Here is a 24,362-nt window from a genome sequence, read left to right on the forward strand (position 1 = left end):
GAGACACAGAGTACATACACATTTTCTTGAAGCTAAACAAAAAAATGTTTAATTAAATGACTCAATCATTTTTGCCCACTTAATAGTATTACTATCGCCAGGCAGTGGTGGCACATGCCTTTAATCCCAGCACTTGGGAGGCAGAGGCAGGTGGATTTCTGAGTCCGAGGCCAGCCTGGTCTACAGAGTGAGTTCCAGGACAGCCAGGGCTACACAGAGAAACCCTGTCTCAAAAAAACAAACAAACAAACAAACAAATAGATAAATAGTATTACCATCTATCACAACAACAACAAAAGTACAAAGTACAATTGTGTTTTGCCTTAGAAACATCATTGGCAAATGATTTGTTCAGAAACACTAGCAATCCTCATGCTACTACTACTCCACACAAGGGATTGGAGAAGAGGGAGGGAGGAAAGGCGGGAGGGACAAAGGGAGGGAGGAGGTCAGTGTCTAGTGTCTTCCTCTATGAAAACTCACAATTTTCTGAGACGGGTCCTCTCACTGAACCTAGAGCTCGCTGGCCAGAAAGCCTTGGGTGATCCTTCTGTCTCAACTGCCGTGTACTAGGATTACAAGCACGAGCCATAACACCCAAGGTTTTTTAACGTGGATGCTTCAGATCAAAATTCAAGTCCACATATGCTTTTGTGGCAAACACTTTACCAATCGAGCCATATCTCAGGCCCCTCCAAGATTGGTGAAATTTGGGATTATATTCTTTCCAACCTCTTCCTCTTCTTCCTCTTCTTCCTCCTCCTCCTCCTCTTCTTCTTCCTTTTCTACCTCCTCCTCTTTCTTCTCCTCCCCCTGGACTTTTTCTTTCCTTTTTTGTTTTGTTTTGTTTTGTTTTGTTTTTGAAGACAGGGTTTCTCTGTGTAGCCCTAGCTGCCCTGGATCTCACTATATAGATAATACTAGCCTTGAACTCAGAGATCCACCTGTTTCTGCCTTCAAAGTGCTGGGATTAAAGCTATGTATCACCCCAAGGCCCAGTTCCTTTTTAAGGAACTAATTAATAAAGACTGCTCATACTCAGTAGCCAGATATGACATCTCATAACTGTAATCCTACTTGCTTGGGAGGCAGAGATGAAAAGACTATTTAAGTCAGGTTTTCAACGACAACCTAGGCAATGTAGAAAGATCTCTTGTTTCAAAATAAACAAGAAAAAAAACCTGTATTCAGATTAAATAAACTTCTGAGAGTTTAAGAATTTAGACAGATGGTAAGATGGTTCAGAGAGTAAAAACCCTTGCCTTAAAAACCAGTCAGAGTTTGATACCAAAGCCCACATAAAGGTGAAGGAGAGAATGGATTTTCTCTGATCTACAAACATGTACCAAGTATGCAAGCTTGTACACACACACACACACACACACACACACACACACACACACGCCCACACTCACAAATTCTTTAAACATTAAAAAGGAATTTAGATTATCTTCTGAGTGGGCTTGGCTAGAAAGCCTCAGAATAAAGAGAAACTGTCAAGGCGGATGCCAAGTACCAACTACAGCAGAGCCTGTCCTGCTCACCTCCCTCCACCTACAGAACTAATCCCAGTTATGAAAATAAACTTTAGAATGGAAAGAAACAAGATATGAAAGTGGTAGCCGGAGTCTGTAACCCTAGGAGGTGGAGACAAGAAGATCGGGAGTTCAAGGTCACCCTCAGCAAACAGCACATTCTGAGACAAGCACAAGCTATATGAAAGCCTGGCCCAAAATCTAAAATTGTGCCTTAATATTAAAATATCCTATTCCTGGAGGACCCTTTTGAAAGCATGTGAGAGCCTTGCTCACTGAAGCCTCTACTTAGGACTAAGAGTGTGTGCTCAACATGAGCAGGAACTAGGCATGAGCCTGAGTACCACCCAGAAAAACACAAACACAAACAACAAAACTCTCCTAAACACAATTTAGAGGTTTCATGGGTCTCCTTGAACTGTTAAAAACAAAAATTCTTGCTCTAGACCAGAGACATCATCATTTCAATAATCCTATTTCCTTCAAAATGATACAACCCACCCCCAAACATCTGAAAGGTAAAGACCAGCAAATTGAAGGCTCCATCTGTGTCAGGTTGAGCCTTCGACCTCTGTCAAACTGCCAGTCTATCATCTGTCAGCAGGGGCCAAAGGATTCCTTTTCTTTCCTTTTTGAGACAAGATCTTGTATGAAACCCAGACTGAGCTGCAACTCCCAATCCCATAGCCCAGGCCTGGTGCTGAACTACAAGCTTTTACCACCACACCCAGCCTTTCTCCTGTAAGAGAGCATAGACTAAGCTTATGGACAAATCACTTCACAGGTCCAGGGAACTGCTATAAGACAGCAAAGGTTCCCAATGAACACATACACTCAGCTCCCCTTTCTGATCCAAAATGCCCAGGACCCTGTCTACTGCTGTGGCTAGATTACATGAGAAAGCAGCAGAAACAAGGACACTTTGTCCATTCAATCTTTTTGTCAGGAGCACTTCCTGGATTTTTCATTGGCATTTAATACCAAGGCACAAGACTCATTTTTCATTAAAGTTGCAAGACTTTCACTTTGCCCAGTTTCAAATGGTGTAATTGATCTGCATTGTCTTAAATAACCCAACTGGTGAAGGACACTGCAGCTTTAAATATTTCAGTGCTAGTTAGCAAATAGACTCCATTGCAATATGGCTCTGAAGGTCATGTCCTATTGTCTCTTTCCTCTGGAAAAAAAAATTCTAAATCCTTCTTTTAAGTAACATGGGAATAGTTCTACCTGAAATTTCTACTCTTTCCACTTCGGTCCCTTATAGTTCGGAGTGTTCATTGGAATCTCACACTCGGAATTTTCCTGGCAGGGCAATATGCTGATTATTAGTGATTCCAGCCCCTTAGACACAAACCATGTGTTCACATTAGTTTAGTTGGGCATAGGCAACTATCTGAGATAGCACCACTCAAAGGCTGTTAACAAACCAGGGTGATCTGGGCGTGGATGCCTTTTGGTCGGCACCTTGAGCCTAGTATTGCGTAACCTGAAAATGTGTAGCTACTTAAAATGATAGGAATCTCAGCCTACTCCTGGGACTACTTACTCCCGCACCTGACTATATACACTTGCGGCTTAATTTGTCAAAGAAGGCCAAAATAAAACGCACAAGCACAGCGAAGGAGGAAGAACTGGAAGAAAAAAGGCCCTTTCCTACCCTCAAGCAGTCACAACGTCCCCTCAACTACGCCCCCACCCCCACCCGATTGTGTGGACTAGTCCCGGTGAACCAGAGGATTTATCTGGGAAGTGCTGGAATTTGCTGTGCCTTCTAAATAACAGCGGGTGGGCCGATTAAAATAACCAGAAAGAGGGGAGAAACATGCGGGAGGGAGGAGTGTGCCAGAGCACAGGGACTTTACCTGAAAGGGCAACAGATTGTTACCATTATCGGTCCGGAAAGCGTTATCCTCCATCCAGGACTTGGAGGTGAGCGGAGCTGCACGAGGGAACTTGGGTGGAGCGATCACGTTGCTGGAGAAGGGCTTTTTGAGCGGTGAGATGGGGTTAAGCGGGGAGGGTACCCCCACACCTACACCCACGCCCACGCCGACCGCGCGGCGAGGGTCTCGGCCCGCCTGCAGGCCACCCCACGGGTTGGACGGAGCACTCCAGGCGGCGTTCACGCTTTGGTGCGTGTTCCAGCTGGACGAGGCCGAAGAGGCAGCGGCCGCGGCCGCAGCAGCCGCGACGGCCGAGGATGAGGACGGCTTGCTGGTCATGATGGGCTGGTGGCCGTAGGCGGCGGCGCTCCTCTGCGCATAGGGCGCCTGGCTGGGGCTGGCGGGCGAGCGGCGTTGCTGCGAGGGCTGCGCCTGCGGGGGCTGCGCGGGCTGCGGCGGCTGCGGCGCGGGCGGCGGTGGCTGCTGATGGTGCTGGGTCTGCGCCAGGCCGATCTGCGGCGAGAAGGTGCCTCCGAAGACCGGGTTGACGTGGTGCGGGAAGTTTTGGAAGAGCATGGTCCCGTTGACTGGGGTGATCCCCTGGAAGAAGCTGTCCTCCACCGCGTTCGTAGTGCCCGTGGACCAGGTGCTGCCGAAGGACGGCGACAGCGACGCTCCGGGAGCCGCGGGCTCCTGTGGCGGCGGCGGCGGCTGCTGAGGGGGCTGATGGAAACTCAAGCCCGGCAGGAGCGGCGACTCCATCTGCATCTTGTCCGGGCCGTTGGGGGCTGGCGGAGCCGAGGCGGGGCTGAGGGCCGGCACTGCGCTACTGTCTTCGGGCTTGGGGGTCTCTGAGGAGAGGGGCGTGGACGGAGCTTCAGCTGCGCCGGGCTCGGGCTGGAGCTGTTGCTGCTGCTGCTGCTGCTGCTGCCGCTGCTGCTGCTGCTGCTGAGACTGGGGCTGGGTTTTGCTTTTGTCCATCAGTAAATCATCCTGCATGGTTTGCGCAGCTGAAACGGGAAGAAAGAGAGATGCGTTATTGTCAGTGTGATCATGAATGCCCCTCACAGAAGCGGGCGGGTGTTTTACTTGCGAAAATCCAGTGCCACCGCCACTAGCCAATTGCAATGCAAATCCATAATCTCGCATTTGGAAGAACAAGTCGGGTTGGGGGTGGGGGAGCTGGAGGGCTCGAGCAAGGTCTCTAAAAATACTGTGAGAGCGTCTTCACCCTTTCTGACGTCTCTGTCCCTTTTCTGTGTTAGTGAGAGATGTGCTTATAAGACAGAAAGACAGCAATTTCGCCACGTCTCTTTTCCCTTCACCGGAACTCAGAGCGTTCACCCTGCAATGAGAAACTGATTCTGGTTCCTGTTTTTTCCCAAGCACCACCCTCCCCCAGTTATTTGCATACGTCAATAAATAGTGCTGCGTCCTTCAGCAAGGTTAAAAAGACTTGGTACACGACCCTCTTTCCCCTTCCCCAGCTGGAGCACTTAAAAAACATTCTTTAAGCCGACTTAGCCTTCTTGATTAGCAAACTGCCTTCTTGCCTCGGATGATTGTTTCATTTGGCTGCAGCGAACCTCGAGAGACAAAATCCTTGGCATTTGTTGGAAGAACTCAGCTGCACAATCATTCTCTGGCCTCTCAGTAGCTGCAGCTACTCCATTTTGTTAGGAGACGTTTTCATAAAAGAAACCTCAGTTTTTAGAAAGATGAAAATCGCCGGGCGTGGTGGCGCATGCTTGAAATCCTAGTACTCTGAGAGGCAAGAGGATCAAAAATTCAAGGTCAGCCTTAACTACTCAGCCAGTTCGAGTCCAGCCTGGTATATAAGGAACCTGACTTAAAAAAAAAAAAAAGAAAGGAAGAGAAAAAGAAAAAATTAAAAAAAAAGAAAGAAAGAAAAGAGAACCCACTGAACGTTTAGAAGTGTTTGCTTCTTATTACTCTAACGATTGTGGGGTTTCTGCTTATTCTCTGATTTTCTCCTCTCCAGTTCTGCCGCCCAAGTGATTTACTGGTTTCTTGGCATTTCAGGTCTCTACGGGAGCCTAAGAAATTCTCTGCAGAGTGGAGAAATGCTTCTGGTTGGATTTGAGGTCAGAGGGAGGAAGGTGGGGAGGGAGAAGGGGAGGGAGTCTGTGAGATGGAGAGGGGGTGGGACTTTAAAAATGCATCTGAGATTTAAGTAGACAGTCAAGATAATTCTGGGGTTGCCAGATTCTCATTTTTGAATCTTCCTGCTGCTGCCTCGGTCACAAGACTGGCAAATTTAGAATCCATTCTTTTATCACTAGTATTAGCATGAAAGACTATGGTTTGACGACCCTGAATTACCATATGCTAGCAACTGTTAAAAATAGAGGAGTACAAAGTCCCAAATTCTCATACATTGTAATTATAGTACATTACCCTCACTGCTTCATTTAGCCATATAAGGAGTGTATGGTATTTTCCACTTCACATAGAAGGGCTATATTCACCTCTGTCATACAACCTGTTTTCTTACTCAAGGATGAAAACAGTAATCACTCAAAGCCAAGATATTTCAACGCATGTAGTTATCACTGAATGAGTTTGTCTCAGAATATGTTTAATTGTTTTAAATATCTCAATATTACAGAGCTGAGACCTTGCAATCAAATATTTTGAAATGTTAAAGGAGCCATGACCAAACATATAATTATTTTTAGATGATGATTCAGTACAATTGCAATAGTTATTAATATATTTAATATAGTTAATTAACTCATATACTGGAGAAGCATCTTCCATGGGACATTTGTAAAGGGCATTCACACACACACACAACAGTTCTGCCTTTGGACTATTCAAAATAACAACTCTTAAAATGGAGGTGGTATCATTCTTAACTATTACACAAAGGATAACAGACAAGAAGTTGGATTCACAGTTGTTTTATTAAAGCTATCATTAAAGTACTTAACAGATACCATCTTTCATTTCAAAGTTTTGTGTACAAAGCATAGTGAGGTTCAGAACGCACTTCACTTCTCTCAGCCGCCTTGCTTTCCTGTCCATTCCTTTCTTCCCTGCCTCTTCCCCTCCCCTAGAAAAAACCCAGCCCAGTATAATAGAGCATGCACCAGGGATTGCCTGTTACTATCAATAAAGCTTGCTTCACATTGCTTTTATTTTCCTCAGTTCCCTCTATCTAAAACAATGGCTTTGATTAGTGTTATAAATAGAGCACAGAGAGGAGAGTGGACCTTGGAGTCAGACAGCACAAAGTTCCATCCCTGCCAAAGAGGGTGGTCACAGAGACATTTTCCTACTTCCTTCTTACAGTGCTGCAGTAGACCATTGTACTTCTGGAATTTGAGTGCTTTGATAAGCTAGAATTTTCTTTACAATAGCTTTATCATCATGGCTGAAATATGTCTTGGATTATAATTTTAGTATCACCCAGCTATTCTTATTGCTTGTATTCAACACTTTTGTTAATGCCTTTAGCTTAAACTGCATTAAACCCCCAAGCCAAAAAGTAACCTAGACTCAGAATATTTTATAATGGCTTTAATTAATAGTAATACTATAACATTAAATTCTAAAAATATTATAACAAAACACTCCATTTTTTTCAGAATGCTCTTTTAAAATAATATAAATTTTACTTTCTGTATTAAATTCACTCGGTCAAGGTCAAGACCCACCTTTTAATAAATATGATCTTTTAAACAAAAGCTAAGTCAGTAACTAATATAAAATTTACAAAGTCAATATGCAACATCCTTAAATAACTGCCTGTATAATTTGACTTGGAGGGTTTTTTGCTTATATATAGCAAAGTCTGAGAAATAGATTCCTGTTTCCCCTCCCCCACCGCACACAATAGACTGGCTTTTACATGCAGTTACCCAATTTCAAGTAATAAATTCATAGCAGCAGTTACCTTTAAGTGTCCAGTTTTTAAAGATCGATAAAATTGAAAAAATGAATAGTATTTATTTCTTCTTTTGGGTTGATTATGTGACCGCTCTGGAAAAGCACTTTGACAACTGTAAGAAGAGTGGGCATGCGCACACAGAGAACTGTGGGGGCTGAAGTCCTTCACACGGTACTCTGCCTCTGCTGGGCTTCAGCACGTTCAGCCAGAAAAGGAGGAAGCCTCGTAAATACAGATTCCAAGGGGGAGAGTTTGTGCCCGGATTATATTATAGCCGCCTAACCAACCTAAATCAGGAGTTGTTGAAATAAAAGAAAGGAAAATAAACTGGATTGTCAACTTGATTTAGGAAGCAAGGCTAAAAGAGAAAGTAGATTGTAGGACTCAGAATAAATAGATCGAGCAGAGCTACCTTAAATGGTATTATGATGGTAATGGCTGGGTAGCCAGCAATAGGAACCCTACCAGAGAGAAAGAGGTCAGGGTGTGGAAGAAAAAGAATAGATAGAGAACTACTTGGGGAGGAAAGCACTTAAAGCCCCCACCCTGCTGCTTGTGTGACACAGCGGACAGACAAGGTTTCCCCTCATAGACTAAGCTAACCTGGATCCTCCAGCCTCACCCTCCTAAAAGCTGGGATTATAGATATGTACTGCCGCACCTGCCTAAAGGAAACTCTTCTAATACAGAATTTCTAAGCATACCTTAATACTAAATGTACTACTGACCTTGAGACAAAAATCCGTTTTAACCACAAATGCTGGACGTCTTATCTACCAAAACTGATTGATTGAGATGGGGTCTCCCTCTATGTATGTACCCCTGGCTGGGAACTGCCTGTGTAAATCAAGCAGGCTTCAAAATTGGACCAATCTTCCTACCTTTGCTTCCCTGGTGCTGTTATTAGAGGTCTGTGCAACCACACCCAGTTCAGGATTTCTTTGTATTTAAATTTTTACTGGATGAGCAAAGCCCACATTCATAGTCCCAGCACTAGGCGCCCAAGCTGAAGGCCCAGGACTTCTGACAGCCAGGGCTATAAACAAACCATAAAAGGGCTGAGGAGATAACTCCCTCGTTGATAAAGTCTTTGCCCTGAATGTCCGAATGTATAAGAACCTGAGTTAGATCCCCAGAACCATGTTTAAAAAAAAAAAAATCTAGGTATGGCAGCATAGCACCCTTATAAACCCAGAGCTGGGGAGGTGGGAACAGGTGGGTCCCCGGGTCTCTCTTGCTGGCCAGCTTAGCCTAATAGGCAAGTCCAGTCCAAGTTAAGAAATCATCTTTAAAAAAGCCTATAGCCATGTCACCCTGACGTCAACCATCTCTCCTCATCTAAGCGGGGCTTAGTTAGTATTTGGATGGGAGGCTGCCTAAGATAACCAAGTACTATAGGCTCTTGATCTCCCCTTCTTTCCATTTTGGCCACAACCTAGGGGCACTCTAACGTGTCCCCACCCATCTCCACCCCAGAAAGTAAAATGGCAGACTGCTCCTGAACAAGCAACATAAAGTTGACCTCTGGTTTCGCCTAGCACTTACACACATATGTATAACCCCCATATAGGTAAACACTCATACATATACACATACAAAAAATATTCGACCTGTATATTCTGATTCAAATAAAATTCAACTCTTTCACTGCAAAATAATATTTGATCAGCTACTAACTAGTAAGTAACTTAAAGCCTTAGGCATATAACTACATTGGACAGTGACTTCTTTGTTCAAGATAAAAAATATATGCAGTTTTTAGTTAGGGAGAATTGTATTGGGGAGATATTTGGTTGGTTTTGAAACAGAAGTTTATGTAGTCCTGGCTAGCCTTGAACTTGCTATGTAGCTGAGGATGCTCTTGAGTTTCTGATCCTTCTGTCTCTACCTCCCAAGTGGTGGGATAATAGTTGCTACCACACAGAGCCTTTAATTTCTTTTTATTATTAAACTTGGTATATGATCCCCCTATTTTTACCTAATGTTCCCAAGGCCAGACCTGCAACATATTACCATCAGCTGTCGTTATGTATAACTCCTGAAAGCAATAACTCAAGAGCTAAGTTTGCTCACGTAAGCACAAGATGATATTTCTCTGCGATCTGGTTCCATGCAGTTCATCCATGGGGTTCAGAGTAAATGTCAGTTAATGACTGTGCTGATTGAACTTAGAATTGAAAATACCAAGCATCGTTTACAACTGTCATAATTTTCTATTTCCCTTCCTAACTTGTAGTTAGAAGGACGGTGTTAGCAGACACTACCAATTCCCATCTTTAGTAGTCTTTGTGTCTAGTTATTTTGTTTCTTCATCTTTCCTTCCTTTTGTTTTGGGGTTTGTTGTTGTTGTTGCTGTTGTTTTAGTTAGTTTTTGGTTTTGTTTTGTTTGAGAAACAAAAAGGGTTTAACAGTGTAGCCATGGCTGGTCAAATATTTTCTATGACCAGACTAGCCTCAAACTCAGAGAGATCCATCTGCCTCTACGTCTGCCTCTCAATCGCTGAGATCAAAGGTATGGGCATCACACAGATTGTTTTCGTTTTAAGGCAACATCTGGCCTGGCCTGCAACTTGCCATGTAACCAAAGCTGACTTTGAACTTCAGGTCCTCCTTCCTTCTCCTAACCCTCTCATGCACTAGGATTACAGAAGTGCAATAACACATCTAGTTTATATAGTGCTGGGATGAACTCAGGGCTTCATGTATGCTGGGCAAGCACTCTATCAACTAAACCACATCCTCAAACTCTCTATCCAGTTATTTAAGGAATATAAAGTTATATAAGGAAAAAAAAGCAATCGTAATAATTTAGGTTAGGTGTACTGGTATATGACTGTAATCCCAACACATCAGAGGCTGACATGGGAGGATTCATACTAGCTCCAGCCTTCACTATAGAGACCTTGTTGCCTAGCCCACTACCTTGTACCACCCCCCAAAAGATTTTATCTATTTTTTAACCATTCAGATGCATGTTTACTTGAACATTTAGTAATCCAACTAACCTCAAGTGCAGATCTACTGGTAATTCACAAGCTAAAAAAAAGATAAATTTTGGTGAGTAATAGTGAGCACTAGCCATACTGCCTGGAAACTTACTGTACTTAACAGTGAGTAATTAATCTTTGCTTTTTTCCCTAAAATGAACACTTGGACCTAAAAAAAAAGAAAGAAAGAAAAAAGAAAAAGAAAATAGCTCCAGCAAGAATACCAAAGAACACATACCAAGCAAACACAGGAGGACCCTCAGCAAGGACAAAGGCTCTCTCTCTATTCAAATATTGTGTGTGTGTATGGTATTCATGTCTGCATGTGTAAGCACGCATGTAAAGGCTAGAGACTGACACTGGTTTTGTTGTTGTTTTTATTGTTCTCCACTTTATATTGAGGCAGAGTTTCTACCCTCACACTTGAACCTAGGATGGTTGATTCTGCTGGTCCAACTAGCCTGCTTTCTCCAAGAATCCATCTGAGTCTCCCAAGCTCTAGAACCACAGGCAAGCTGCCATGACATCCCATCGTGTACATGGCTTCTGGAGATACATGTATAGCATATACTCCCCCCCCCCCCCCCGAGCCATCTTCCTAGCACCTCATTCTGTATTTAACCAGAACAGTCAAATACATTTTGTGAGACAGGATCTCTGTGGACTGGCCTTGAGTCTGCCCCCAGGCATGAAACAGCATGCTCAGGTCACATACACCTTTCTGGGCTGCTTTCTCTCTCCTTACTAGCACCACAGTGCTTATAAACAAACACGGACCGTGTGTAAGGGTTTTCTTTCTCTTTAGATGGGGGTCTCACTATGTTGTTCAGGTTAATCTTAAAAACACAGGGGGCTCAAGTAGTCCTCCTGCCTCAGCTTCTCAGGTGTCTAGGAGCAGCATTGGCAGAACAGTAGTGATCACAGGCTGCCTTCTGAGTATTGAAAATAATAGATATGCACCACCATTCCTAGTTCCATATATGAACGGATAAGTGGATGAATGGGTGGATTTTCAGATAAATGATATATTTATCTAGAACAGCCAAAATTCTAATATAAACTACCCTTCATTTAGAAGGACAATTACACTAGGTAGTCTATCACAGGCACAACACCTCGGAGGTAGAGGCAAGAGGACCAGAGGTTCAAGGTCTTCCTTAGCTACATATTAAGTTCCTAGGCAGCTTGGGCTACATGAGACACTGTCTCAAAAAACAACAAAAGAAAGAAAGTTGTTGTTTACAACAATAAATTTTAAAATATGGCAAAAATGTGGAAGAAGAACCAAGAGATAAAGTGGCTATAAGGCAGAAGGAACAAGAAAGAGTAATAAATAGGGAGTACACATAGTCAAAGTATATATGTATATTAAAACATGTAGAGCCGGGCAGTAGTGGTGCACGCCTTTAATCCTAGCACTTGGGAGGCAGAGGCTAGGCAGATTTCTGAGTTCGAGGCCAGCCTGGTCTACAGAGTGAGCTCCAGGACAGCCAAGGCTACATAGAGAAACCCTGTCTCAAAAAACAAAAAAACAAAACAAAACAAAAAAAAAACATGTAATTAAATTGCCCATTGTTTCGTGCAATGCACATATACTAATTTTTAAAGTATTAAAGAAGTTTAGAAACATAATCCAGAACTAAGAGAATATTTCAGTGTTGCATTGTTTGCCTAGTATGTTCAAAGCCGTGGTACAGATCCCCAGTACCGAATGAAAAAACAGGAAGAAAAGATCTAGAAGGATATCATCACAGCATTAAGGTAAACAACAATTTACTTGTTTGGGTAGAGGACTGAATCCAGGGCACACATACATTGAGCCCATATTCTGACCACTGAGCTACACCTCCAGTCCCATCAGTTCTTTAAAACAAATCACAAAAATGATAGCCATGGATATAATTAACAAGCTGGACTAATTAAGAACATGCTTACCGGGCGGTGGTAGCACACACCTTTAATCCCAGTTCGAGGTCAGCCTGGGCTACAGAGTGAGTTCCAGGACAGCCAGAGCTATACAGAGAAACTCTGTCTTGAAAAACCAAAAAAAAAAAAAAGAATCTGGACAGGATTCTCTTCTTCCTTTTCTCCCTCACTGAAGGAGTCTAGTGGTCACTAAAACTTGTACATTCTGCCTCCTCAATTTCTGCTTACATCCCTTCCTCTTTATTCTCAGCCAATATAATCCTGTCCCTTAACTACTTACAGTAATATAATATATATGTCTCTCATACAGTACCCTTTCAAATGTGGCTTCCATACTAAACCTTGAATTATCATTTACATGCGGGTTTTCCATGGTACTCATGGAACTCTATGAAACTATCCCTTTGCTGAAAGAATGAGCTATAAAATTCTTCTACTTTTTTTCCCCGAGCCATGCCAGCCTTGGCAGTTCCATAACCACATCTCTGCCTTTATCCTAGAATATCTTTCTACCTCTGAATAGTCTGTTTCTATTCACTTCTGCTCTCTGAAGCTTATGCTGACCATGTGCATAGAACTGCCCCACTCCCTGCTGCACAGGTGTGCTTCTAGGACAGTGTTCCATTGTTTTGCTTACATGTCTGTTCTTGGTGAGCTAGCCACTGTAGAGATGCTGGACGGGAGTTTGCTGGCCAATCAAAGAAAAAGGTTTGTTTTCCCTCATAAAGACTGAGAGATCTTTTTTCAAGTTATATTAGATGAAGAAAAACTCTTACTATTAAATGTATTTCAAAACTACTATGCTTAATGAGCATAACAATTTTTAGTATGACTAGTCTATTCTTTCTCCTGCTGTAGTATATTTGTTTCTAGGTTTTTACTATTTTCTAAATCAACTGTTTCCTTGAACCATATTTCTAAAGAAGGACTTACTCATCTAAGAAGGAGAAAATTAAAGTTTTTATATGTGCTAACAAATGCCTTAAGAAAGGTTCCATCACTTTAGACTTCTACCAAAGAAGAACCTCTGAAACATCAAATGAGGCAGGTATGGTGGTGCATGCATGTAGTTCCAGCACTTGAGAGGTGAGGCAGAAGGACCACCTCAGCTACACAGTGTGTTTGAGGCCGCCTGAGATACGAAAGAGCTAATCTCAAAAATAAATAAATATGACAGAGGAGCAGGAGAAATTAGAACAAAGTAGAATCACACCTAAATATGAAAATCCCATAATAAAAATTATTGCTAACTTAAGAATAAAAATAAATAAATATAAAGATAGTAGAGGATTAGTATATAGAATAAAAAATAATATAGTCCTAGATCTGATACTAACCAAACAATAAAGGATTTCTTCTGACATGGTAAATAAGATTAACTCACTTTAACTATATATGTGTGTATATGTACATGTACACACACACACACACACACACACACACACTAAGCAGATTCTCACTAGGTACCCTGGCTGGCCGAGAATTCACTACTTTAGACCAGGCTGGCCTTGAATTCAGAGATCCATCTGCTTCTCCCACCCAGAACTAGTATTAAGTTGTGTAACACCATACCAAGCCACTGTTTTTATTGTTATTATTTTAATATTTTATGTACATAGGTATCTTGCCTGTATGCATGACTGGAAGAGGGCATTAGGTCCCCTAGAACTGCATTACAAACAGTTGCAGTTACAGACTGTTGGGAACCACCATGTAAGTTCTGAGACTCAAAGCCAGGTCCTCCAGAAGAGCAGCCGGAACTCTTAACTATTGAGCTACCTCTCCAGCCTCTCCTCCCCACCTCCTCTCTGTGTGAAAGAGAGAGACAGAGACAGACAGAGACAGAGAAAGAGGAGAGGTGTTGGGCTGGAGAGATGGCTCAGCAGTTAAAAGCACTGACTGCTCTTCTAGAGGTCCTGAGTTCAACTCCCAGCAACCACATGGTGGCTCACAATCATCTGTAATGGGATCTGATGCCCTCTTCTGGTGTGTCTGAAGACAGCTATAGTGTACTCATATAAATAAAATAAACAAATAGAGAAGTGTTCATATGAGGAGAGAGACAGAGGTGGGGAGGAGAGGAAGAGAGGGAGGTGTTCACATACGAATGAAGCTCTGCAGATGCCATGGCATGTGGAGGTCAGAGGCTAACCCAGGTCCTTATCTCTGACCTTGTTTGAGGAAGGACCTCTCTTGTGTTTGCCACTATGTATAGTAGCTCCAACAAGCTTCTAGGGATGCTGTCTCCACCTCCAAGTGTACACTAGGAGCCCTGGGATTGTAGATCCAAGCCACTGTTCACAAACATAACCAGGCTTTTACAAGAGTTCTACAGATTTGAACTCAGGCCCTCATACTTGAACATCAAGTACTTCAGCCACTGAGCTATCTAACCAGCCCTCATCTTTATTTTTAAATAGGTTTCTCATGCCATTCTGGAGCTTGAGCAAAGGGCCTTATATATGCTAGGTAAGTGTTCTTCCCCTCCTATTATTCCCCTCGTTATTTATTTTGAGCCTCAGAAAATGCTCAAGGTACATAAACAGTTTATCCACTGGAAATTCGTGAGGAAGAAAAGGGTACATTTTAATGGTAAAGCCCTCCCCTGACGTGCTCAGGCAGTGCCAGAGAGGCGACTTAGCAGGTAAAGTCACTGACTACCTAGCCTGATGACCTAAATTCAATCTCTGAAACCCACTTGATAGAAGGAGAGAACCAACAACCATAAGTTGTCCTCTGATCTACACACACACAAATAAATGTAAAAAAATAAAGTATTAAGTATGAAGTTACATCAGAATCTAAGTTTTCACTCTGAAAAAAAGTGATGTTTTAGATTTTACCCAATGTAAGTTGAGTCTCCCTCACCATAATGTTCTCTTTCTGTTTTCTGTGCTTTGCTTGTTGTTTTTTATTTCCTCTCTTCATTTGTTTTGTTTGCTTGAGACAAGTTTCACACAACCCAGGCTGGCCTCAAGCTCCCTAAGTCTTTAAATTCCTGATAGTCTTGCTTCTATCTCTAAACTAAAGTGTTTGGGTTACAGGCAGAGGCCACCACGCTTAACTTTTTTTTTTTTTTTTTAAATTTTTTATGTTTCCCTGAATACATACATGTGTACTACCTGAGCGCCTGTACCTGAGGATGCCAGAAGAGAGCACTAGATCTTCTGGAACTGGAGTTACAAATGATTGTAAGCTGCCCAATAATGGTGCTGGGAACTGAACCCTGGGCCTCTGCAACAAAAGCAATTACCCTTAACTCTCTCCAGTTTGTTTTTTTCAATGTCTTATTTTCATCACAGTAACTGAGTTACAAGAACTGTGGAGCCTGTGGAGACTCTAAGAACTGCAGAATTATTTTAGAGTTATTTATATACAGTGGCTCATGCCTGGAATCTGTGCACTGGGACACTGAACAAGGAGGACTGCTAGTCCTAACCCACTACAGTGTGCCACTGTCTCAAAAAGCAAATAGGCTGGAGAAACATCCCAGAGGTTAAGAGTTCATGTTGCTCTTCAAGAGGACCTGAGTCTATGTTCTTGACACACCAGGAAGCTCACAATTGCTGTAACTCCAGCTCCAGGGAATCTGACACCCTTTTCTGACCTTTGCAGGCATGCACACAGTCATATGTTCTATAGTCACATACACACTAAATTTTTTATAAAACCAGACAGACGGAGCTGGAAAGATGACTCAGTGTTTAAGAGCACTAGCTGCTCTTCCAGAGGACTTGGGTTCAATTCCTGGCATCCATGTGGCAGCTTATAGCTGTCTATAACTCCTGTTCCAGGAGATCTGACACCCTCATACAGACATACATGCAAGCAAAACACCAGTGTAGCTGAAATAAAAATGAATTATATATATTAAAAAAATTAAAACCAGACAAACATATCCAGGCATAGTAGCACAAGCCTACAATCCCAAGTCAGGAGGTAGAGGCAAAAAGATCAGGAGATAAAGATCATTCTGAGCTACACAGTAAGTTGCAAGCCAACCTAGGCTACTAAAGATCCTGTTTCAAAACAAAAGGCAGACTGAGCATGGTGGCACATACTTATAAGCCCACCGCTTGGGAGGCAAATGCAGGAGGATTGAAATAAATCCTACCCAGTTCATGCTTTAATTATTCCAGGGGCTGGGTATATAGCTCAGTAAAGAGACGCCTATCTAACAAGACTCCGTGTTCAATGCCTAGTGCTGAAATAAAAATCACTGTGTGGTCAGAGGGCAACTTAAAGGAGTTCGTTCTCTTTCCTTAGGACCAAACTCAGGTTCAACAGGCTTGGTGGCATATGTCTTCACCTACTGAGCTGTCTTGGTAGAATTCCCCATTACACACTAATTTTTGAGACAGAGTCTCCCTAGAGAATAGCTACTGGCTGGATTAGAATTCACTATGCATACCACACTAGCTTCTAACTTGTTGCAATCTTCCTGACTCTGTTTCAAGTATATGCATTCACTACTAAGCCCAGCCAAGACTATGTACTCCTTCACAAGACTTCAGAGAAGTAAATTCTACACAGTTCTTAATCCTACCAGCTTTTAATTGTTCTGGGCTGGGTCTATAGCTCAGTAATGAGGTGTTTACCTACCAAAGCCTAAGTTCAATGCCTAGATTCTTTTTTATTTTTTTGAGACTGTTTCTCTGAGTAGCCTTTGGCTGTCCTGGTACTCACTCTGTTCAAGACCAGGTTACCCTCAAACTCAAATCCACCTGCCTCTGCTTTCCAAGTGCTGGGATTAAAGGCATGTGCCAACCCCACTTGGCTAAAACTCTCATCGGTTTCAACATTTCATTTGAAATGTTGTTCAAAAGTTGCTTCAGAAACCAGACATACTTCTATAATCTCAAAACTCAAGAGGTTAAATCAGAGCAATCTTGAATTTAAGGATAGCCTGGGCTATATAAGACCTATATAAAACAAGAGCTGGGAAGCAGCTCAAGGGCAGGATGCTGTTTGTCTAGCATGAGTGTGACCCCCAGTTCTACCCCAGGACAGGAAAAAAGAAGTAATAGTCATAAACTTGACACAGAGAGGAGCCCTCAAGGGACAGGCCTTAGAGGGTTATATTAGCTTTCATAACTTGAGCTTCCATTGCAAAAGCTGAAGCTGTGACTTTGATGCAGCTTGAAGATGTCCATTGCAGTTCCATGGCAGTCTTGTCTTCTCATCCACTGCTGTCTACAAACACTTACCCTAGAGTTCAGGACTCTGTCTAGTTCTAACCTGTGTTTTCAGGTAGCATCGTCTCTACTCCTCCACTAAAAACCATGAGCCTCCCTGGGGTTCCAGGAGTGGGCCACTATACCCTGCTGCCTCTTGCTTTAATGTGATAATCTCCAGATCTATCCATTTTCCTGCAAATGATATCATTTCATCCTTTAGAGCTATCCAGTCTTCTGTTGAAGGACATCTGACTCAGCCTTTTCTCCAGAAAGGGCCTCACTAGGTTGCCCAAGCTGGCCTTGAACTCATTCATTAACCTAATTTGTTCTTGAATTTGTGGTCTTCCTGCCTCAGCCCTACAAGTGATTCGGATGGCCTGCCTGTCCAACCAGGCCGGGCTTTGCAGTTAATATTTATGGAGCATACATTGTGTGCTAGACACAATGCTAGCTGCTTTCCACATATTAATGTAATGGGCTTTTTTGTTGTTGTTAGTTTTGAAATAAAAATATTTTTCTTCCTTCTTTTTTTTGTTTGTTTGTTTGTTTTGTTTTGTTTTTTCAAGACAGGGTTTCTCTGTATAGCCCTCGCTGTCCTGGAACTCACTCTGTATACCAGACTGGCCTTGAACTCAGAAACCCACCTGTCTCTGCCTCCCAAGTGCTGGGATTAAAGGCATGGGCCACCACTGCCTAGCTTTCTTCTTTGTTTTTTACTTTATTTTTGAAACAAGGTTTGACCATGTAGTTCAGACTGGCCTAGAACTGCCTGTGTAGCCCAAGCTAGGCTTAAACTTCTGATCTTTCTGCCTCAGCCTTCTGAATGTTGGAATTATAGAAGTGTTGCACCATATCTGTTTTAATTCATTTCATTCGCCCTTGCAATCCTTTTCTCCCCAAACCACACAGCCATTGAAACGGTTTGACCTTTAAAGGTGTGGAAGGAAGGCAAATGGTGGTTTAGCAACCTCTCTTTCTACCACTGAAACAAAGTTGTATGAAAACCAGATTCTACCCATGGGCAAGAGAGTCTCTCTGTGGAATGTCCTAAAATAAGCATGACTCAGCAAAAGATGACTCATCAAAGCCCAGTGCAGTGGCACATCCTGATAACTCCAGCACTAGAGGTGGAAGCAGGAGGGTCCAAAGATCAATGTCATCCTCAGTTCTACACTTGGTTGTCATCCTCAGTTCTGTAGTGAGCTCAAGGCCAACCTGGGCCACAGGAGACCTTGTCTAAAAGTAAAAAGACAACTGATCTGTCTTCGTCGATTGAGAGAGAAGGCTAGTCAGACTAGAGGTAATGAAGCAACCTTTTCTTGGCTACCATGTCTGCATTAGCAGCCAGCAAGTAACAAGTTCTACACAATCTGATGAGTCATAGGAATCACCACAACAAGGACAAGGTCCATGTGTCTGTTCAGGTAGCCCTTGGATCCTCTCATTTGATGCCAAGTAGTGTCTGTATAGTGTATGTATCCGTGCCTTTCTTAAATGGGGAATTGGACTTTACTGAACTCCTTTACTTTTATAATCTGATATGATGCTAATAACTTATGCAGTAACTAAACTGTACAGAGCCCTCACTTTCCCTTTCACAGGTTGTACAATAAACCCCTCAGCACCAGAAAGTGAGCTGTAGAGACTGAAATCCAGCCCATATTCTTCTAAGCAAGGACATGAACTTTATTGTAGAGCTGCATCCTAAAGGGTATAAAACAGTTCCTCTACAGGACATCTGGACTTTCCCTAGGTTGTTAAGAGACCCTGGATTTGATCTCCATCATGTAGAAGGGGATATAGAACAAGAAGAGATGGTAACTTAATTCTCTTATTTGACCTGTGAGATTTGTTTGATTTTGAGACAGGGTCTCAATATATAGATCACGCTAGCCTTGAATGAATTCATAGCGATGTACCTACCTCAGCCTCCTGAATGCTGGGCTTAAAGGTGTATGCCACCTTTCACTTTTGTTTTGTTACTTACACTATAACTCAGGTAGTAGTTACATTTATTGTAAGCCATCTTTGTCTAGTATTGAAGATTGGCTTCCTTAGGCTTTTGCTTTGACCACATGAACCAAAATGTAAAAACATCTCCAGATTTTGGTTCATTTAATTTGTTTGTTTGTTTGCTTGCTTGCTTGAGACAGTACTGTCCTAAATGACCCAAAGAGGCTTCAAATTCACAAGCCTCCAACCTTAGCCTCAGGAGAGGGCTAGGACGCCAGGCAAGTGTCACCATACCTGACTCTATGACCGATATTTTCTTGGGGGAATCTGAGAAATAAATATGTGTGGCGATTATCTCTACTACCACTTTTGGGGAAAATAGACTACCAGCCAAAATGCTAAACAGAAAATGACATTATCACAGTAGTAGGGGATCAACTTAATATTGTAGGAGGTGACATGTGGAAAGGGCATGAGATTATCAAATTGAATTCTCATCAGGCATAGTAGCACATGACTATAATAACAGCATCCAGAAGACTTACACAAAAGGATCAGGAGTGCAAGGACAGCCTTGGCTCCCTAGTGTGTTGGTGACAAGTCTGAGTTAAACGAGACCCTGTCTCAAAAATAAACAAATAAAATATATCTCCATCTGATTGTATAAGCATAGTTATTCTCACTACCACCTGCCTGGTCCTAAGTAATAACAGTAACAAGTAAGCAGGCAGCCCACTGTCCTCTTGCAGAGAATGCAATGCCCTAGTCTTCCTAAAAACAACAAAATCTCTGTAGGAGCAGTGGTGGACCCTGTGTTCCCAAGCACTAAAAGACTAATACAAGAGGGTTCTTTGAGCCCAGGAACTTGAGGCCAGCCCAGGTTGGCCTTGAGCTCACGCTGTAGACCAGGTTGGCCTTGAACTTAGTTCTCCTCTTGCCTCAGCTCCCCAAATGACTTTGGTGACCAGACTATGGCACCAGGCCAGTTATAGATTATAACTCTGGGAAGCAAAGGTGCCTGAACTTATACATAGACAATGTGCCTAAAAGACCCATGTTCCCAGTTTCTTAGTTAGCTTCCTCTAAGAATAAAATGGAGACAATTTTAACAGCTGCTATATCTAAATATCCAAAATTATGTTAGTATGTATGTTAGTGTGTATAGTATGTTAGTATGTTAGTATAGTAATTTTTAACAAACTAAGACAGTAAAGGTCGATGTTTACAGTCTGAAGTTAACACTGGAAGGCAGTTGAACTTCCTAGAAGTTCTACACTGAGAAAAGATTCTTTGCCCTTTCTCTCCTTCCTACTTTAACACTGATATCACGAGTCACACGAGTCAGTTGACTAGTAGAAAAATAAGATCCTACTAGCCAGATTTTTTTTTTTTTTGAGATCTGTTATGTAGCCCTAGCTAGCCTTAAACTTCCAGAGACTCCCCTGCCTCTGCCTCCCAGTTCTTGAATTAAAGACGCACACGACCACCCGGCTCCAGATACTTATTCCTACAGACTGTACTTCGTACTTCTGGAGGAAAAGATGGTGAAGAGTGACCTCAACTACCACAGGGCGTGGATATCCTTAGTAGGTTCTTATGCTTTAAGGCAGTAGTTCTCAACCTGGGGGCTCAACCCCTTTGGCAAACCTCTATCTTCAAGTATATTTACATTATGATTCATAACAGTAACAACATTGTAGTTACAAAGTAGCACTGAAAATAACTTTATGGTTGGGGGGGGGGGGTTGTCACCACAACATGAGGATCTGTCCAAATGGGCACTACAGCACTAGGAAGGTTGAGGACCACTGTCTTAGGGCGTTAATCTTCACATCACCCTAAATAACAAAAGTTAGCATTCTTTTGCTTGAGCTTTCAATTATTTTGGTTTTTTAATATTTACTGTGTGGGGGAGAGGGGATATAGAGGAAGGGAGAGAAAAAGGAAAGGAAGGAAAGAGACAGAGCTAGCAAGCTAGTTCTCTCCCTCTAGCACCTGAGTCCTAGACATTGAACTCAGATCATCAAGTTTAGCAGCCAGTGATTTTAACTGTTGAATCATCCCTGTTTGTTTGTTTTGTTTTAAGGAAATTCAGGCTTAGGAATGATAGATAAAGGCTGAAGAGATGGCTCAACAGTTAAGGTCACTTGCTCTTCCAGAGGACCTAAGTTCTGTTCATAGCAGCCATGTAAAAAGTGGGGCATGATGGGACTCTCACAGTTCCACTGCTGGGGAAGGGGAGATGGGAAGACTCCTGGAGCCTACTGGCCTGGCCTAATTGGTGAATCCCATGTCCTGGTGAAGGATCCTATGTCACAACCTCAGGGAACTCCAGTTCAGGAGGACCCTATACCTCAGGCTTGCTCTGACATCCACCCAAACATATACATATGCCAACATATACACACACATACACACACACACACACAAATTACTAAATAAAATCAAAAGGGGCTGGGGACATAGCTCAGTAATATAGCACTTTCCTAGCATACACAAGAGTCAAATATATATTTTAAGTATCTTTATTAAAGCATTTTGAAAAGGTGTTTTAGGTTTGGCTTGGTTTTTTTGAAGTGAGGGTCTCATGTAGCTCAGGTTAGCCTCAAACTCACTATACAATTGAGACAGTCCTTAAATTCTGGATCCTCCTCCTACGGTCCCAGTGCTTGGCAGCAGCAGGCGTCTTCCCCTCTGAACCATCTTGCCAGCCTACCCCCATCATTTTCTGAACATTTCTCTTTCCTTTGCAGCCATGGTCTTAAACTCGCTATATAGTTCAGCAGTATCCTCTCTAGACTCAGGGATTACACATGTATGTCAAACATAGTCTACTTGAACAACTTCCCTTTGTGACTGGATATTCCTGACTTAGGTATTTTTCCTGCTGCAGTTAGGACTCAACATTTCTTCCAAAAGGCCTTGCTGTCTTTATTGGAAACAGCACCAAACATATCTCCACTGTTCTGAAGTGCCCTGTCTAAAGCACTCTGAGCACTTAGAGACAGAGAATAACCAGGGGCCTATTAAGCTCTTACAACATTCTGCAGCTTCTCTAGCCTCAATCACCAAACTGTTCAGAAACATACAACCCCAAAGGTTTATGAAGCACATGCTCAGGTTTAGTCAGTTACTGACTGGCCAATTTTCTGTGTTAGTTACTTCTGCTTCAGTGTGACCAAAATAACCTAACAGAAACCACTTTAGGGAGGAAAGGTTTATTTTGGCTCATGTTTTCATCACTTTAAGTCAATCATAGCAGGGATGGCATTACAGAACTCACAGCATGCATGTGGTAGAAATGCCTCACATAGTATTGAACAGGAAGCAGAGACCACAGCTAGAACTAGGGGTAGGAATCATCTCCATTGGACCATTTGCCCCTAGAGACCTACTTCCACCAGGCAGGATCCACCTCTCAAAACCAAAAAAAAAAAAAAAAAAAAAAAAAAAAAAAAAAAAAAAAAAAAAAAAAAAAAACTACCATGAGTTCATTTTATAGAAACTTTGATGGAGACTAAGAAGTTGCATTCTATAATGTGGAATAGAATATTCTAGTGACATCTATAAGGACTTTTGGGTCAATGATGTTAGTTCATGATGATATTTCTAGGTTTTGTGTTTTTGTTGTTGTTGTTGTTGTTGTGTTGGATGATCTGGAAGACATATCCAGTGGGGAAAGTAGAGTATTAAAATCACCTTCAACTACAGTGTTGGGGTTAATCTGTGGCTTAATCCCTAGCAATGTTGGTTTTATGGAGTTGAGTACTCCCAAGTTTGTATTCGTGTATGTAATGTGTGTGTGTCTGGAGCTGTAATCTCCTCCTAGTGGATTTTTAACAATGAGAAGAAACAGAAACTGTATTCCATGAGACACTGTGGCACAGCAGCAGAGCAGAGGAATCAGATGCCCTTTGTCAGTTACTGACAGAACAACCATACACTGCTCTGCTGCTGAACTGGCATACTAAATGACATTCTTACTCACTCTCAAAGCGATTCACACTGAAGATCAGTGGTAAGGTTACTCTGTTGTGCCTAACCTTAAATTGAGGATTTTAGAAGCCTGGTCTGCTCACTTACAGCTATGAGGACAGAACTATGAGAAGAACATATACTAAGTTCCTTAAACATTCTATGTACGTCAGGAATTATCATTACTATTTTTGGAAATATTTAGTCAATAAAGTATTAACTATTAAAGTCCTCTTTAAATGAGAGAGACAGAGAGTGATAAACAGGAGAAGGAGGAGGAGGAGGAAGAGGAGGAGGAAGAGGAGGAGGAGGAGGAGGAGGAGGAGGAGGAGGAAGAGAGATGGCTCAGCAGTGAAGAGCACTGGCTGCTCTTGCAGAATTCTGATTCCCAGTACCACACAACTATACATACATACAAAATTCGAGTCCCAGGGGATCCCATACCCTCTGACCTTTATGAGCACTATGCATACATGTGGCACACATACCTACATATATCCAAACAAAATAAAATAAATCTTTTTAAAAAAGCACCACAAAGACCAGGTGTGGTGATCCATATCTGTATACTTGATATTCTACCTCCCAAGTGTTGGGATTACAGGAATGGATCACAGGCATGGATCACCACATCTAGACTGTCTTAGGTATTCCTCATAACCAAAAACTATCTGACTAAAACCCCTCCTTTCTGGCATGAGAGCTGTTAATTTTGATTAAGCCCAGTTTGTTCTTCCTTTGTCACTTGTGGTGGTGTTGTCCTCTGTAAGAAAGCAGAGTCTAGTCCCAGGTCCTGGGCATTCATGCTTATGCTTTCTTGAAGTGGAAACTTAATAGTTCTTTGGAAAGTCTTTGGATGTGTTTTGCTGAGGCAAACACATGAAGGAACGTTTTGTTAAAGTGGACACAGGGCTCTTCCGGTCCCAGGCGCTGCGGGAGCCGCGGCTTACCGTGCAGACATGGCCAAGTCCAAGAACCACACCACACACAATCAGTCCCGCAAATGGCAC

General features: G+C 42.4%; 1 protein-coding gene across 11 annotated transcripts in view; it reads right to left on the reverse strand.

Moving 5' to 3' along the window:
- Positions 1-24,362, reverse strand: part of Cpeb3 (cytoplasmic polyadenylation element binding protein 3) — a 185,504-nt gene that overhangs the window by 148,355 nt on the left and 12,787 nt on the right. For 8 of the 11 annotated variants that reach the window (XM_031390188.1, XM_031390186.1, XM_031390187.1 and 5 more), the window contains exon 2: positions 3,401-4,431. In XM_031390188.1, the coding sequence (XP_031246048.1) occupies positions 3,401-4,420 (1,020 nt within the window). In that variant the 5' untranslated portion in view covers positions 4,421-4,431. Of the gene's footprint in view, positions 1-3,400; positions 4,432-4,510; positions 4,628-4,652; positions 4,910-7,340; positions 7,498-24,362 lie in introns of those variants that run through there. The other 3 variants (XM_031390177.1, XM_031390178.1, XM_031390181.1) reach the window with 3 other exon arrangements.

Source organism: Mastomys coucha, unplaced genomic scaffold, assembly GCF_008632895.1.
Source record: "Mastomys coucha isolate ucsf_1 unplaced genomic scaffold, UCSF_Mcou_1 pScaffold21, whole genome shotgun sequence".
Taxonomy (NCBI): Eukaryota; Metazoa; Chordata; class Mammalia; order Rodentia; family Muridae; genus Mastomys; species Mastomys coucha.